The sequence below is a fragment of the Tasmannia lanceolata genome, unplaced genomic scaffold (genome assembly GCF_043159265.1).
Source record: "Tasmannia lanceolata isolate RefF3 unplaced genomic scaffold, GAP_Taslan_0.1 ptg000013l, whole genome shotgun sequence".
Lineage (NCBI taxonomy): Eukaryota > Viridiplantae > Streptophyta > Magnoliopsida > Canellales > Winteraceae > Tasmannia > Tasmannia lanceolata.
In genome coordinates this window covers 1217587-1230085 of record NW_027518690.1, presented here as the reverse complement: position 1 = coordinate 1230085, position 12499 = coordinate 1217587, and the positions used below count along the sequence as shown (strand labels likewise).

The 12499-nt window shown below is 41.9% G+C and overlaps 1 protein-coding gene across 2 annotated transcripts; it reads left to right on the top strand.

Moving 5' to 3' along the window:
- The first annotated feature begins 2139 nt into the window (after positions 1-2139).
- Positions 2140-11145, top strand: LOC143889432 (F-box family protein). 2 transcript variants are annotated; one of them, XR_013254837.1, is made up of 2 exons: positions 2140-5002; positions 10639-11145. XR_013254837.1 is itself a non-coding variant. In XM_077393638.1 (2 exons), the coding sequence occupies exons 1-2, from the start codon at positions 2332-2334 to the stop codon at positions 10652-10654; spliced, it is 1896 nt and encodes a 631-aa protein (XP_077249753.1). In that variant the 5' UTR covers positions 2140-2331; the 3' UTR covers positions 10655-11145. The 2 variants fall into 2 exon arrangements, 1 of the variants encoding a protein (XP_077249753.1); XM_077393638.1 differs by having other exon boundaries at positions 2140-4211.
- The last annotated feature ends 1354 nt before the right edge of the window (positions 11146-12499 follow it).

The following is a 12499-nucleotide window of genomic DNA, read 5'->3' as shown; positions in this document are numbered from 1 at the left end:
CTCTGTTTGCCCATTAGTCTGAGGATGTGCCACAGATGTGAATCTCTGCTCTATGTGCAGGTCAGAACAAAACTTTCGGAAGTTCCTCGAGTCGAACTGCTTGCCATTGTCCGTTATGAGGACCCGGGGGATTCCGAACCTGCACACCACTGATTTCCAGAAGAAGTTCTGTACATTCTGCTCTGTGATCTTGGCCAGAGGCTCTGCTTCTACCCATTTGGTGAAATAATCAATGGTGACAACAATGAACTCACGGCCTCCCGAGGCCGGCGGAAAGGGGCCCAGAATATCCATTCCCCATACTGCGAAGGGAAGAGGACAAAGAAGTCATCCGCCCAGGAAGCTATCGGTTAGAGACCCTCGACGAACAGATGCTACCACACGCCTGGAATTCTAGAAATCTTCGGATCTACTATCAGTAATTTTGTTTGCCTTCATAGGCTTGTAAAGAACTGCTGTAATCATCCAAGTTCTGGAATGAATAAAATAAGTTCCCCGAACAAGTGTCCCTCTTTGAGTAACTCATGTAGACATCAGTATATAACAGCAGTGGTGCACTCCGGCTCATCCTAGTGGCTTGGAGATCAGTTCCAGCCAGGACACCCGCAGTGGAAACCACCCTCAAATATTTCCTAAGTGTTTGAGTACCAAGCTTCCAGCTCGGTTCTCGCAGACTTAGGACGAACAGCAGTGGTGCACTCCGGCTCATCCTAGTGGCTTGGAGATCAGTTCCAGCCAGGACGCCCGCAGTGGAAACCACCCTCAAATATTTCCTAAGTGTTTGAGTACCAAGCTTCCAGCTCGGTTCTCGCAGACTTAGGACGAGCAGCAGTGGTGCACTCCGGCTCATCCTAGTGGCTTGGAGATCAGTTCCAGCCAGGACGCCTGCAGTGGAAACTACCCTCAAATATTTCCTAAGTGTTTGAGTACCAAGCTTCCAGCTCGGTTCTCGCAGACCTAGGACGAACAGCAGTGGTGCACTCCGGCTCATCCTAGTGGCTTGGAGATCAGTTCCAGCCAGGACGCCCGCAGTGGAAACTACCCTCAAATATTTCCTAAGTGTTTGAGTACCAAGCTTCCAGCTCGGTTCTCGCAGACTTAGGACGAACAGCAGTGGTGCCCGACGCTGTCTTTACCTTCTCTTTGCTTCTTCTGGCCACTTTCATGGCTTGAAGAACCAGGGGGCAACTGATAGGGTCCGGACTCAGCACTGAGGGAATCCGGACTCAGCACTGAGAGAATCCGAACTCAGCATCCAATTAGCTGCTGGCACGTGGCCCTCACAAGGACCGCTGGAAGGCCGACACCTGTCTCCACTAGGTGTGACACCTGGACCAATCAGGGACCTCCACCTGCCCTCCTTAGGTATGAAACCTGGTCCATACAGAGGCCACCACCTGGCTCAGAATCACTATAAATAGCCTTCACTTGTGCTAAGGTGAGGGTCCTGAAAAACTGAGAACCAAAACTCTAAGCTTTTTGCTCTGACATTGCTCTGCACTCCTGCTCATACTGACTTGAATGTCGAAGCGCCCGTCCGGAGTATCACTCCGGGTTGGTCCTCTGACCCTTTTCTTTCTTGTCTGTACTCTTGTGCAGCGCAGGACTCAACCAGCCCCTCAGTCGTGGCTCGTTAGTTCGGACCACCCAGCCCTACCATAACCTGTTACCGCTTTTAGGCCTAACAATAACCACATAGCATTTTTCCTGAATTTTGGTATTAAATAAAATACTATTTTTTAATGTTGTTTCCCATTTCGGCCGAAATTTCAAAATTTGGGTTTGGGCAAGGGCCTAAACACATTCGGAAACCAAAATTTAAAACCATGCTCCTCCCACCCTCTCACCACTAAACTAAAAAATCATGGAAAATATTTGTCATGGCCGGCACACAAAGTATAAAAACTCATTAGTCTGTACTAAGAAGATTTAGTAGAAAAGGAAGTGATATATCCGCTCCTTTTCTTCCTTGCGCCACCCCTACAGACTACAGTGTATTTATTAATTACTAGTTTACTACTACTCTTTTTACACCGTAAAGGGTGTGGCCTGGGGAAGAATAGGGGATGAATATATCATTCCCCTAATATAAAACGTCACGTGCGTAAAAACCGCTGAATAAAAATCTTTAAACACACTTATCATCTCATCATAAAACTGAAAACTCCCAAAAATCTGGGTGCCAATATCAAATCACAATCCCACACTTCCCACACACTCTCTCTCTCCCTCTATCTCTGGACTTTCTAGGGTTTCTTCCATTCTCCCCTTTTCCAACTGCAGCCGGTACTCCAATTCCAGTAATACCATCTCTCTCTCTCTCCCTCTGTTATGAATACCTCCTCTTTCTGTGGCTCTCACCTCTTCCTCTCCCTGCCAGATGATGTCCTCTCAATCATATCTCGCTACCTCCAACCAATCGATATCTACCACGTCAGCCTCTGTTGTAGATCCCTCCAAACCCTAGCCCTCTCTGAAAAACTATGGCTCATCCAGTGCCAAATCCTCTCTCTCCTTACCCCTCATGACCTTCTCAAATGGAGATCCTCACTCTCTTCCTACAAATCCCTCTACAAATTCCTCTCCACCATCAAACCCTTACTTGGCCTGTGGGTCCACCAAAACCCAGAACTCGGTAACGTAGTCTACACCATGCTAGGGTTTGTGTCACTTGTGGGTTGTAGAATTATCCCTCAAGAACTTGGTGAAAGGGGGATTGATGATTCCCCTCTTTTGTGGGCTCCAGTTTTTGAAATCATTGCAAAATCTGATGGGTCTGCAGTTTTCTTCCTCCATGGCCGTGAGAAAGATGCGGATTTCTTCTACCCTGGTATGTTGAATTCTGTTGATGTCAATTGTAATGTACTTTTGCTTGAAGTAAACCCTAGGAAAGATCAGAAAAACGAGAACAAACATGTCTTGCTTCATAATTCGAGAGAAATCTGTCGGTCGGAATCTTCACTTTCCCGATCTCAATCTTCACTTTCCCGATCTCGCCGTGTAGTGGAAGCAGCCGCCATGGCAGCGGTGAGAACGGGGGCGGAGATGAGGGTTCCTTTTGGTAGATTGGCGTTTGGAGATAGGCGGAGGCTTTTGGAGCTTGTTGCGAATCAGGTTCGTCTGAAAGTTCCTGAATCGTTGGATTGTAGTCCTTTGTTTCCGCGGTGTAAGGAAGATTTGGGGATTTTATTGGATCGGAGGTTATCGTTGATCGAGATGTATATGGTTAGAGAGGGGTGGTTTGAGTGGGTGGGGGAGTTTGGATTGTATTTGGATGGAACCCATTTGGAATTGAGTAAGATGAAGAAGATTGTAGATCGCCCGGGTAGTTGGAATTTGAATTTGAATGGGGAGGAGGGGGAGGGTAATAATTCGCAGAATACTAGGAGGAGAACTGTGGCTGGGTATTTTAGAGATGGTTTGAACCAGATTTTAGGGCGGTCGAATTCCGTGAATAGGAGAAGAGAGATTTCGAAGAATGGTATTTCGAGTAGTGAGAATAAACACGTTCCTCTTCACGAGTTTCTGAGGGTGGGTGATGGAGTGGGACTGAGCTTACGAGCGGTCAACATGAAGCTCTCGACATATCGAGCATGGCCGAATATGCACGATAACCGGTTTGCCCTGTATAAGTTGCCATTACGGGCGCCGATGAATGGTCAAGAGTATGCTGGGTTGTGGGGTGGTACAATGGGGTGGCCTCCTGGGCGGCCTACTGAGGACAAGCCTGGGAAGGCCTTGTTTTTCCTTTTGTTATCTTATGAAGAGTCCGAGGGGCAGAGACTTCTCATTGCAACCAAGATACTGGAAGGAACCCATTATGTTCTTCATCCCAATGGCTCTGCGATGTTTATTGTGAATGTTGATGAGCCTTCTTCAGATAGGTTTCCGTGGGATACTGATGGGGATTCACTCCGTGTGGAAATTCAACATGCTTACAGTGGGGAGGGTATTGCAAATGGGTATGGTTTCAGATATCCTGGCTCCAAGCCTGGTTCTTTGTTTGTGGCTCAGAATGGACTTCTCGCATTTGTTTGGAAAGAAACTAGGGCTGTCTTGACCTTACAGAGGCTCGACCTGCAAGAGCTCCTGAAAAAAGGCGAAAGAGTGCCGCCCTTGCCCCCAATTGCCAACTTTTCATATTTAACCAAATCCTATTCAAATGTGTTTGCGGGCTTCTCGAGCACCACGAATTGTTTGTCTTCATCAAGGTGTGCTTTATTATCCCTGTAATGACGTCTTTATGAAAATGTGGTGTTTACTATTTTTCGTTCCCCCTTTGTGTGGAGATATGAATTCCATCGTTTCATTTCTAATATTCTTGGCATCATCAAATCTTTGCATATCCATTTTTCTGCATGGAAGTTCAAGCAAGATAGAATGCAGTTATGACAGGTGTTGATTTTAATAACCAATGGCCTTTCTGTTCATTTCTTTTGGTTTACACAACTGACCCACTTCCTGCAAACGTCATCCCTCCCTCCCTTCAACCCCAATCTTCTTTGCTCTAACTCTAAGCATGGGTTTCCTAGAGAAGAGTGGCCCACATTCAACTTAAATATGCCTTCTTATGGTTTAAGCCAACACAAAAAGGGCTTGTATTATTTTCGGATTTTCTCTGGTGTTGACTTCCTCATCAAAGAGGTTCGATTGGCACCATCACCCTCAATCTTTGTGATTTTCTTTGGACTCTTGAACCCCTGCTGAACTCTTAGGCTCCTAGAGCCTTGGACTCCTATTTGAAGAAAACACCTCTACTCTGGACTTTTAAACCCTTGAACTACTAGCCGGCAAGCAACTCACTTTCTAGAAGCCGACACCTTCTAGGGAAGCTGCAAAACGTTTGACCACCCCTCACAAACAACAAGACGAGATAAGGAGAATCGGTTCAAGAAGAACAATGCCATTTGCCATGTCTCCAATCATTGTGGAAACAAGCCGGCCACCATTCCTAAGGAATGCAAGAAAAGCTATCTTTACTTCAGACTCGACCACCTTGCAGGTATAATGCCTTTTCCTCTTACTTCGTTTATCTTCTGTTAATATTGTAGTTTCCTTTGTTTGCCCCCTCCGATTCCATCAGCCACCCAGTGAAGATGGGAAGAGGGTTCACCTCCTTTGGGCCTTAGCCTCGTAAGGGCTTCGAACCAGTGATTCCCCTAAAACTTCACCCACTCCTTTCGCTTCCTTATGGAGGCCCTTCTTCACATCAGGTGAATGGTACGGATTTCTGCCTCTAAAGATCAATAGGGTGACAGGCTTGCATCCGCGTCCCACCACCCGAAAGGCTCTCCATGTGAGGACCCCTTTTATGCAGAGCATTCATTGATGCGTCGGCTCGACAAGTGGACTGCTCTAGCATAGGAGTAGTGGTAGTGTATTTTTTTCCTTTAGTGTCAGTACTTGTAATTTTCTGCTTAGTGATACCCTTTTTAGTCTTTTCACTAGGTAATTATGTTCATTGGGGAATTAGTTGTAAGGGCTGTCTTTATAGAGTCCATCCCTCGCGATTTTTCATTACACTTAGGGGCCGTTTGGATACGCGGATTTTAGAATCCAGGTTTTTAGTTTTAAAACATTGTAAAAGAGGGTTCATGATCAAGCTGCTGTATGCTGTCCTGACAGTGTTTCTTGGATTTTAAGTGAGAAATTCAGGTTTTAAAAATCTCTCCTGCATCCTGAGATTTCTAAAACCTGGAAATATGGGAGGATCTGCTACTCTCTTGCTGACGGAAAGAAGGGCGAGAAGTAAAAAACGAGTCAAAAACGACGGCTGGTCCGCTTCTTCTATTGTCTCGTAGCTACAATTTTGAAGAAATCCCAGATTCTAAAATCCGCGTATCCAAACGGCCCCTTATATATTGAGATTTGTTGAAATTCTTCTCTTGTAGAGAGAGAACTTAGCTCTTCTCATACATTTCATCTTTCTTCTTGTGATAATGGATTAGCAAGCTAGTGATTCTAGTTTTCCCCCATCTCTCGTATGCATTTGGTCCTTCCTCTGGAATGCAAGAATTCCATTTCGCCGATTCCATGCTTGATTTGATAGCTTGCGTCTTCTCGCTCGTGGAAAGATCAAGCTTATTATCTCCTATAAAACTCAAAAAAATTGTATATCTGTAATTATCTCTGCGGTTCCTTATTTCAATTTCATGTTCTCTTTAAAATCTGCAGGAATTTGTATTTTTTTGAATGGAAAAGAGAGTAGAGAACAAGTCTAGCACATATCTGATCCAACTGTGACAAAACCAGTCAAATTTGGTAGGTTTTGGATTTGAAGATCACAAACGCATCGTGGCCCGCGTCAAATGGTATTAGAGCAGGTTTGCAAAAACTTCTAAGTTTCTGTCGTTCCTTGAAGTTATTATGATCCAGAACTATGAGGAAACTGACTTGTGCAACGATTGTGAGCAATTCGTCATTTCGTCCACTGCATCTGATTTCAAGTTGCTCAGCAATCCAGATCTGTTCCAAACTGAGTGATGAATGGGTGTAGTTTCTCTAGTTCAGAGGATAGTAGGCGAGCAGCTCAGATCTAACTTAGGACACTAGATTTAGCTGTTTCTATTGGAAATAGCTCAGATCCAGCCCATTACACTCTTGCTCATCAGATCTGGAATCTTTCTGTGCTTGAGACTCTGATCTGTGATGAATTCCAATTCTCGATTTCATTGAATTCAGATCATATTTGCCTGGAGCAACTGAATTACAGAATTGAGATATAAGATCTGCCGAGATTCAGGTTTAGGATCTAAGATTTCCAAGGCAAACTCAATATTAATTTTGGATCTGATTCACTAGACGAGTCTTTTTGTTTGATTTGAAGTTTACCACATATCTTACTTTGTATTCTGTTTTCAATAGTCTATATTGAAGCATAAGGCACAAGTCACTTCGGTTCAGATTCTCCCTTGCTAATTCCCAATCTGTTTACTTCCAATAAGCTTTTATTTTAGGGGAAAGAACTGAGTTAATTTTCCTATTCTTGGGTGTAATTGATCTCAGATCTGAAACAGACCTGAGAGAATTCTGATTTGACCATAAAGTCTTAACTGATTTCAATCTATTAAGTTTTTTTTTAGTTTTTTTTAGCAGTAATTTGAAACAGGGATCTGGAATTTTGCTACATAGTTATTGAAATATCATAGTTATCAGTCAGCTTGGAGTATACCCGTGACAAAAGTTCACGTTTTCTTCTTCCTTGAGAAAACCGTGCACACATACCTTTGCTGGTTAATTTAATTGACTTTCAATCTAGTACACTCCATATTCTTGTAGCCGAAACGATCAACAACCAGTCTGAAGTGTGGTTACCTTTCAATACTTTTGGAAATGTGCTAATTCCCAAACTTTTTGAATAATCACGATTCCTGACCCAACATTGAGTTTGATCTCAATCAGTTTTGGTGCCAAATCACTGCATCAGAGTTCAATTCAATGCAGTAGCAATTCATTTCAGCAGAGCATAAATTCGAATGCCATTCTAGCATCCTTGAGGCCTGTCTTCATTGAACTTTTATGTGGGTCAGTTGAAGAAATTAGTCATTTGCTTTCTACTCCGGAGTTGAGCATCGATACATATAGCCACCATGGGGTTACTTCCGTTCTGAAGTTCTATGGCTATGGTGACTGCGAGGCATAGTGCACTTATTGGATTCATGACATAGAGGCGTATCTGGAATCCAGGATCGATACGGTCTGAGCCATCGCGAGATCGTCCAGTGAGCTAGAGAAATCGTAGCACTCTGTGTCGAGTCCATGTGGCTATGCATGGAAATGGAACATTGTGATTTGGGTGAACCTCCAACTCGTAGATGAGAGGGGGTCTGTGATCACTTTCTGAAGATCTATGCACCAATGGAGTATCAACAGTGACGTGAGGAGGAGAGAGTCCATGAGGACCAATGTGAAAAGTTCTCGACCCAGTGTCATCGAGAACGAAGACTCGATATAAATGGAAGGTTGATCTTGATTCTCTTATCGTGCAGATTCAGAGACTCCAAACAGACACACATCTTCTCCTCCCTTAGAGGCCGATGATGCGTCGAGTAATCAGCAAGAGGAGGAAGAGGTTTTGACTAACATTGAGGATTCACATGGCAAATCAGGAGAGGTTGTTGGGATATTTTACAGCCTGACAGAGATGGTGATGAGCTTGACAGTAATGAGGTTGATGCTAATGGTGAGCCAGATGATATTTTTTTTTGTTAGGTAAGTTGGGGTTTGGCGGGAACCCCTGCCGGTTTATTAAATGAAAAGAAAAATGATACATTTAAGTATGATAACCATAATCCCTATCCTTGAGACACACTAGATAGGGAAAACAAGGGACTCAAATGATCCACAAATACTAGAGCTATGAGCAAACCAATGGGGAAGAAACAGATTTCAAGCTCATCTGACTTTTTTGGATCCCAAAAGGGGCCTGATACGCCCCCTTTCCACATGTCTATAGTTAACATGGCAATAGTAGTCAGTTTGGGCAGATGACTCAAGTGAACTTGGTGCCCCTAATGTTCCAGGAAGTCTATCATCTTCTGACTCAACTTCCTGTGAGTCTATGGCTCGTCCTCAACTTCTGGTTGTTTTCCATGGTTTGCCCTTTATTTTTGGTGGTTTGTCCTCAGTGGGAGGAGGGCTATCATCTCCTGGCCTAACTTCCTGTTTCTCTCACTCTTCCCTAACTTCTGATGGAGGGCGGTGGGTTGTCGAGGTGACAAGAAATTGAGGGGAGATAGTATTGGAGTGTCTTCTTCTGGTTGCCATTCATCACCAGGGTCTGGATCTTCATCAGAGTTGGATAATGAATCTGGTTCGGTTTGGGAAGAAGTTACATCATTTGAGTTCTCTTCTTCTTTGGGGGATAGAATTGAGAAGGAAATCTGCAAAGGGATTTTTCTTGGTTCCGGGATTTTCCCTTCTGGCTTAATATTTTCTGTCTAATTCTCCTCTGAAGGCAGTGAGTCCTTTTTCTCAGTCTCGACCTTCAGGATGTTTCCTTTGGACACAGGTCTTGAATGGGTTTTTGAATCTTTGTTTCAGCTTTCCTCGGGCATGATTTGCCCGAACGGATGAAATTTTGACATTTGGTACTAGAAGATGGACGCCATTCATTGATGGCTTGTTGCCGGAGGGTCCCTTCGAGGTTTGGATAGTAATGAAATCAGTGAAGGAGCATCCCACTTCAACTTCTATGCATAATCTAGCATAGTTCAGCCTCGAGGTGTCAGCTGTTTGAGTATCCCTTTGGAGCAGTGGAGGGGAGTTCCGATACAGCTAGCATAGTTCAGCCTCTAAGTCGAAACAGAGTGCTAGTGTAATTCCGTATATTAGTTAATCATCTTAAATTTCACTCATTATGGTTTTGCATTCACCACATATGAACTTTTAACATTAAATGCCCATTTAGAGGCCGTTTGGATACACGGATTTTAGAATCCGGGATTTCTTCAAAATTGTAGCTAAGAGACGAGAAGAAGTGGACCAGCCGTCGTTTTTGACTCGTTTTTTTACTTTCCCTTCTTTCCATCAGCAAGAGAGTAGCAGATCCTCCCATATTTCCAGGTTTTTGAGATCTCAGGATGCGGGAGAGATTTTTAAAACCTGAATTTCTCACTTAAAATCCAAGAAATGCTGTCAGGACAGCATACAGCAGCTTGATCATGAACCCTCTTTTACACTGTTTTCAAACTAAAAACCGGGATTCTAAAATCCGCGTATCCAAACGGCCCCTTAGTGTTTCATCTTTCCTCAAAACCTATGGCATCTTTTCCTAATGGAATTCTAGGTCAGAATCTTATGGACAAGGTTTCAGATTTCAGTTTCGGTATGTGCTTTAGTCGTGATGGAAATGGAAACGTCAGTTTCATATGGAAATTTTTGTGGAAATCCCATAAAATTACGAAAATAAATGGAAACATTTGCAAATGATGGGACATTTTAGATGAAACCTCAGGAATTGCTAGACCGAGCACAAATACACAGCAAAAAACCATAACATAACCCACCCTCAATGGTTTAACAATATCGGACACCTAGTGACATGTGCTGTTGCGCATGTCTGATAATTCAGTACATAACAAATTTCACATGTAATTTACATAAATATTTATACATAATAAGCACACCACGTTTCACATGCAATCCATTTGAATTATGTAGTAATGCAAACCATAATGAGTGAATAAGCACAAATACACAATAAAAAACCATCACATAAGCAAAAAACCCACCATCAATGTTTTAACAATATCGAACACGTACTGACATGTGCTGTCATGGCATGTCTGATAATTCAGTACAAAAAACACATTTTATATGTAATTTACATAAATATTTATACATAATAAGCACACTTTTCACAGCAAATCATATAAATATAATTATATAACACATATTGATACAGTATATCACTAATACACTTCCATTTTTGGTTTTGCTACGCGTTTCGGTGGGGAGATGGAAACGTAAACATTTAAGTAATTTCATGTCGGTTTTGGTGGAAATTTAAAACTATGCTTATGGAGAAGAAATGTCTAGTTATGTTTTGTTGCTTATGTTTCTATATTTCCTCTAGCCCCTACTACCTAGTTAATGAACAATTTCCTGATGTACAACACTTGGTATTTTCCATTTCAGGCAATATTATTGCTAGTAACCTGGATGGAGCTGTGAGATACAACAAATATTCAGAATATAAGTTGTTCTGCACCAATGCTTTGATTCCATGCTAAGGAATCATGTTTGGAAGCTTGGCACCGGCTGGTGGTTCAAAAGTACAAATCCTGATTTGTTATTGTGGTATGAAGTTCCATTAATTGCTCATCAAGGACCAAGCACACCTTGTAAGATGTTTGTCAAGTTTCGTTATTTCTATGGCCAAAGCTATTGTGGAATGCCCCAAAAATCCCTCCTGAATGAGTGTGAAGGATGAAGCAGTGTATTTGTTTTGCTTGTATTTAATTTCATTGAAAATAATATCGAAAAAGCAACATCTGTTTCTTTAGTTTAGGATTACCAATTCAATAAAAAAAATCTTGAGTTCAGGATAAATACGAATGTTTCAGAAGAACATAACCTGTGCAACGATCTTCTATCATTTCACCTGCATTTGTATCTATATAATTTTCAGCACATTGTCGAGTATTAGATTTTTGTCATTAGTGTTGAGATTATTAACAAGTTCTCATTCTTCTTATCAGTATAGTTTGAAGCTAGTGGAATGTATATTAATTGCTAACAAAAGTAGAAGAAATCTCCGGGTGCTACAATCATGGATTATATATAGCATTTGCTATATAAAACGATGAATCATGAATTATATATAGCATCTGCCATATAAAACGATGGATCTGAATAGGGAAATATTACAAAAGTCGAGTGGACTTGATCAAACTTGGACAACTATAAGCAGCTCACCAAAATAAACGTTCTACACTTCTGCTCAAGTTGAACTGATCAAAGTTGGACAACTATAGCCAACTTACCGAAATAAACGTTCTACACTTGTACTCTATACTGCACATCAGGGTAATAATACACATGCTCTATTCTTGTAAAACTATAATCGCAACACCTTTACTATCTTGTACAATGCATATACATGGATATATTTGTCAGAATTTCTGCTAACTTGTTGCCATGAAGTGAGTTGCCCTCTGCATTTGTAATTGGATCTCTTAAGAGGATGTGAAGGCATCTTCAGATGTCTAACTGTCAGCTTTTCAGTGGAGCTGAGCTGTTTCCTGCTTTGAATTTTTCCAGGCTAAGGTAAAGCGAACCCCTTATTAGTAACGGCGTCAAGTCCAATTGCTGCACAGCAAATATGTTCTTTTTTTTCTTGAAAATTTCGTAAAGGTATCCCCATCTCCACTTTTCTTTGTTAGCTCTGGTAACGAAAGTGTGGTCTTTGTGGTTGTTATATCATGCGACAGACCAACCGTCTGGGATTTTAACAATGGCATAAGAATTCTGAGAGATGGTTACTGAAATGTTATTGCAAGGAAATGGTTTGACAAATCTTTCAAGTGTAGCAAAAGGTTGGGTCTTTGCAGCAGGATAGCTGCTCCATTATCAAACGCTCCAAATCCTCTCTATGAGAGAACTCCATTATCAATCTAAGCTGAGAATGCATGCTAAGGTCTCAAGTAATATTCATTTGCAAATTGAAAAATGTAGGCTTTCCAATTTCTTGTAGTTGTGAAGTTAGAAATTCATTATAAGAAGGCTGGTATGTGGGAAAATGATTCTATTATAACCATTGGAAAGGTTTTGTGCTTATTAAATAGGCAAGCAAGCAATGCCATGAGCCCTCCGGTCATCACATGTGAGTGAATTTTGCAAATCCCATCGTGCCACATCAATGTGACCAAAATAACCATGGTTATTTTACTTATAAAAACACCAAATTACCTTCATATGTGAAGAAAGACGAAAAATTAATGCCTTCCATATGCGAAAGGACGAAAATGACCTTGTCAAAAGACCCAAAATATTCCAA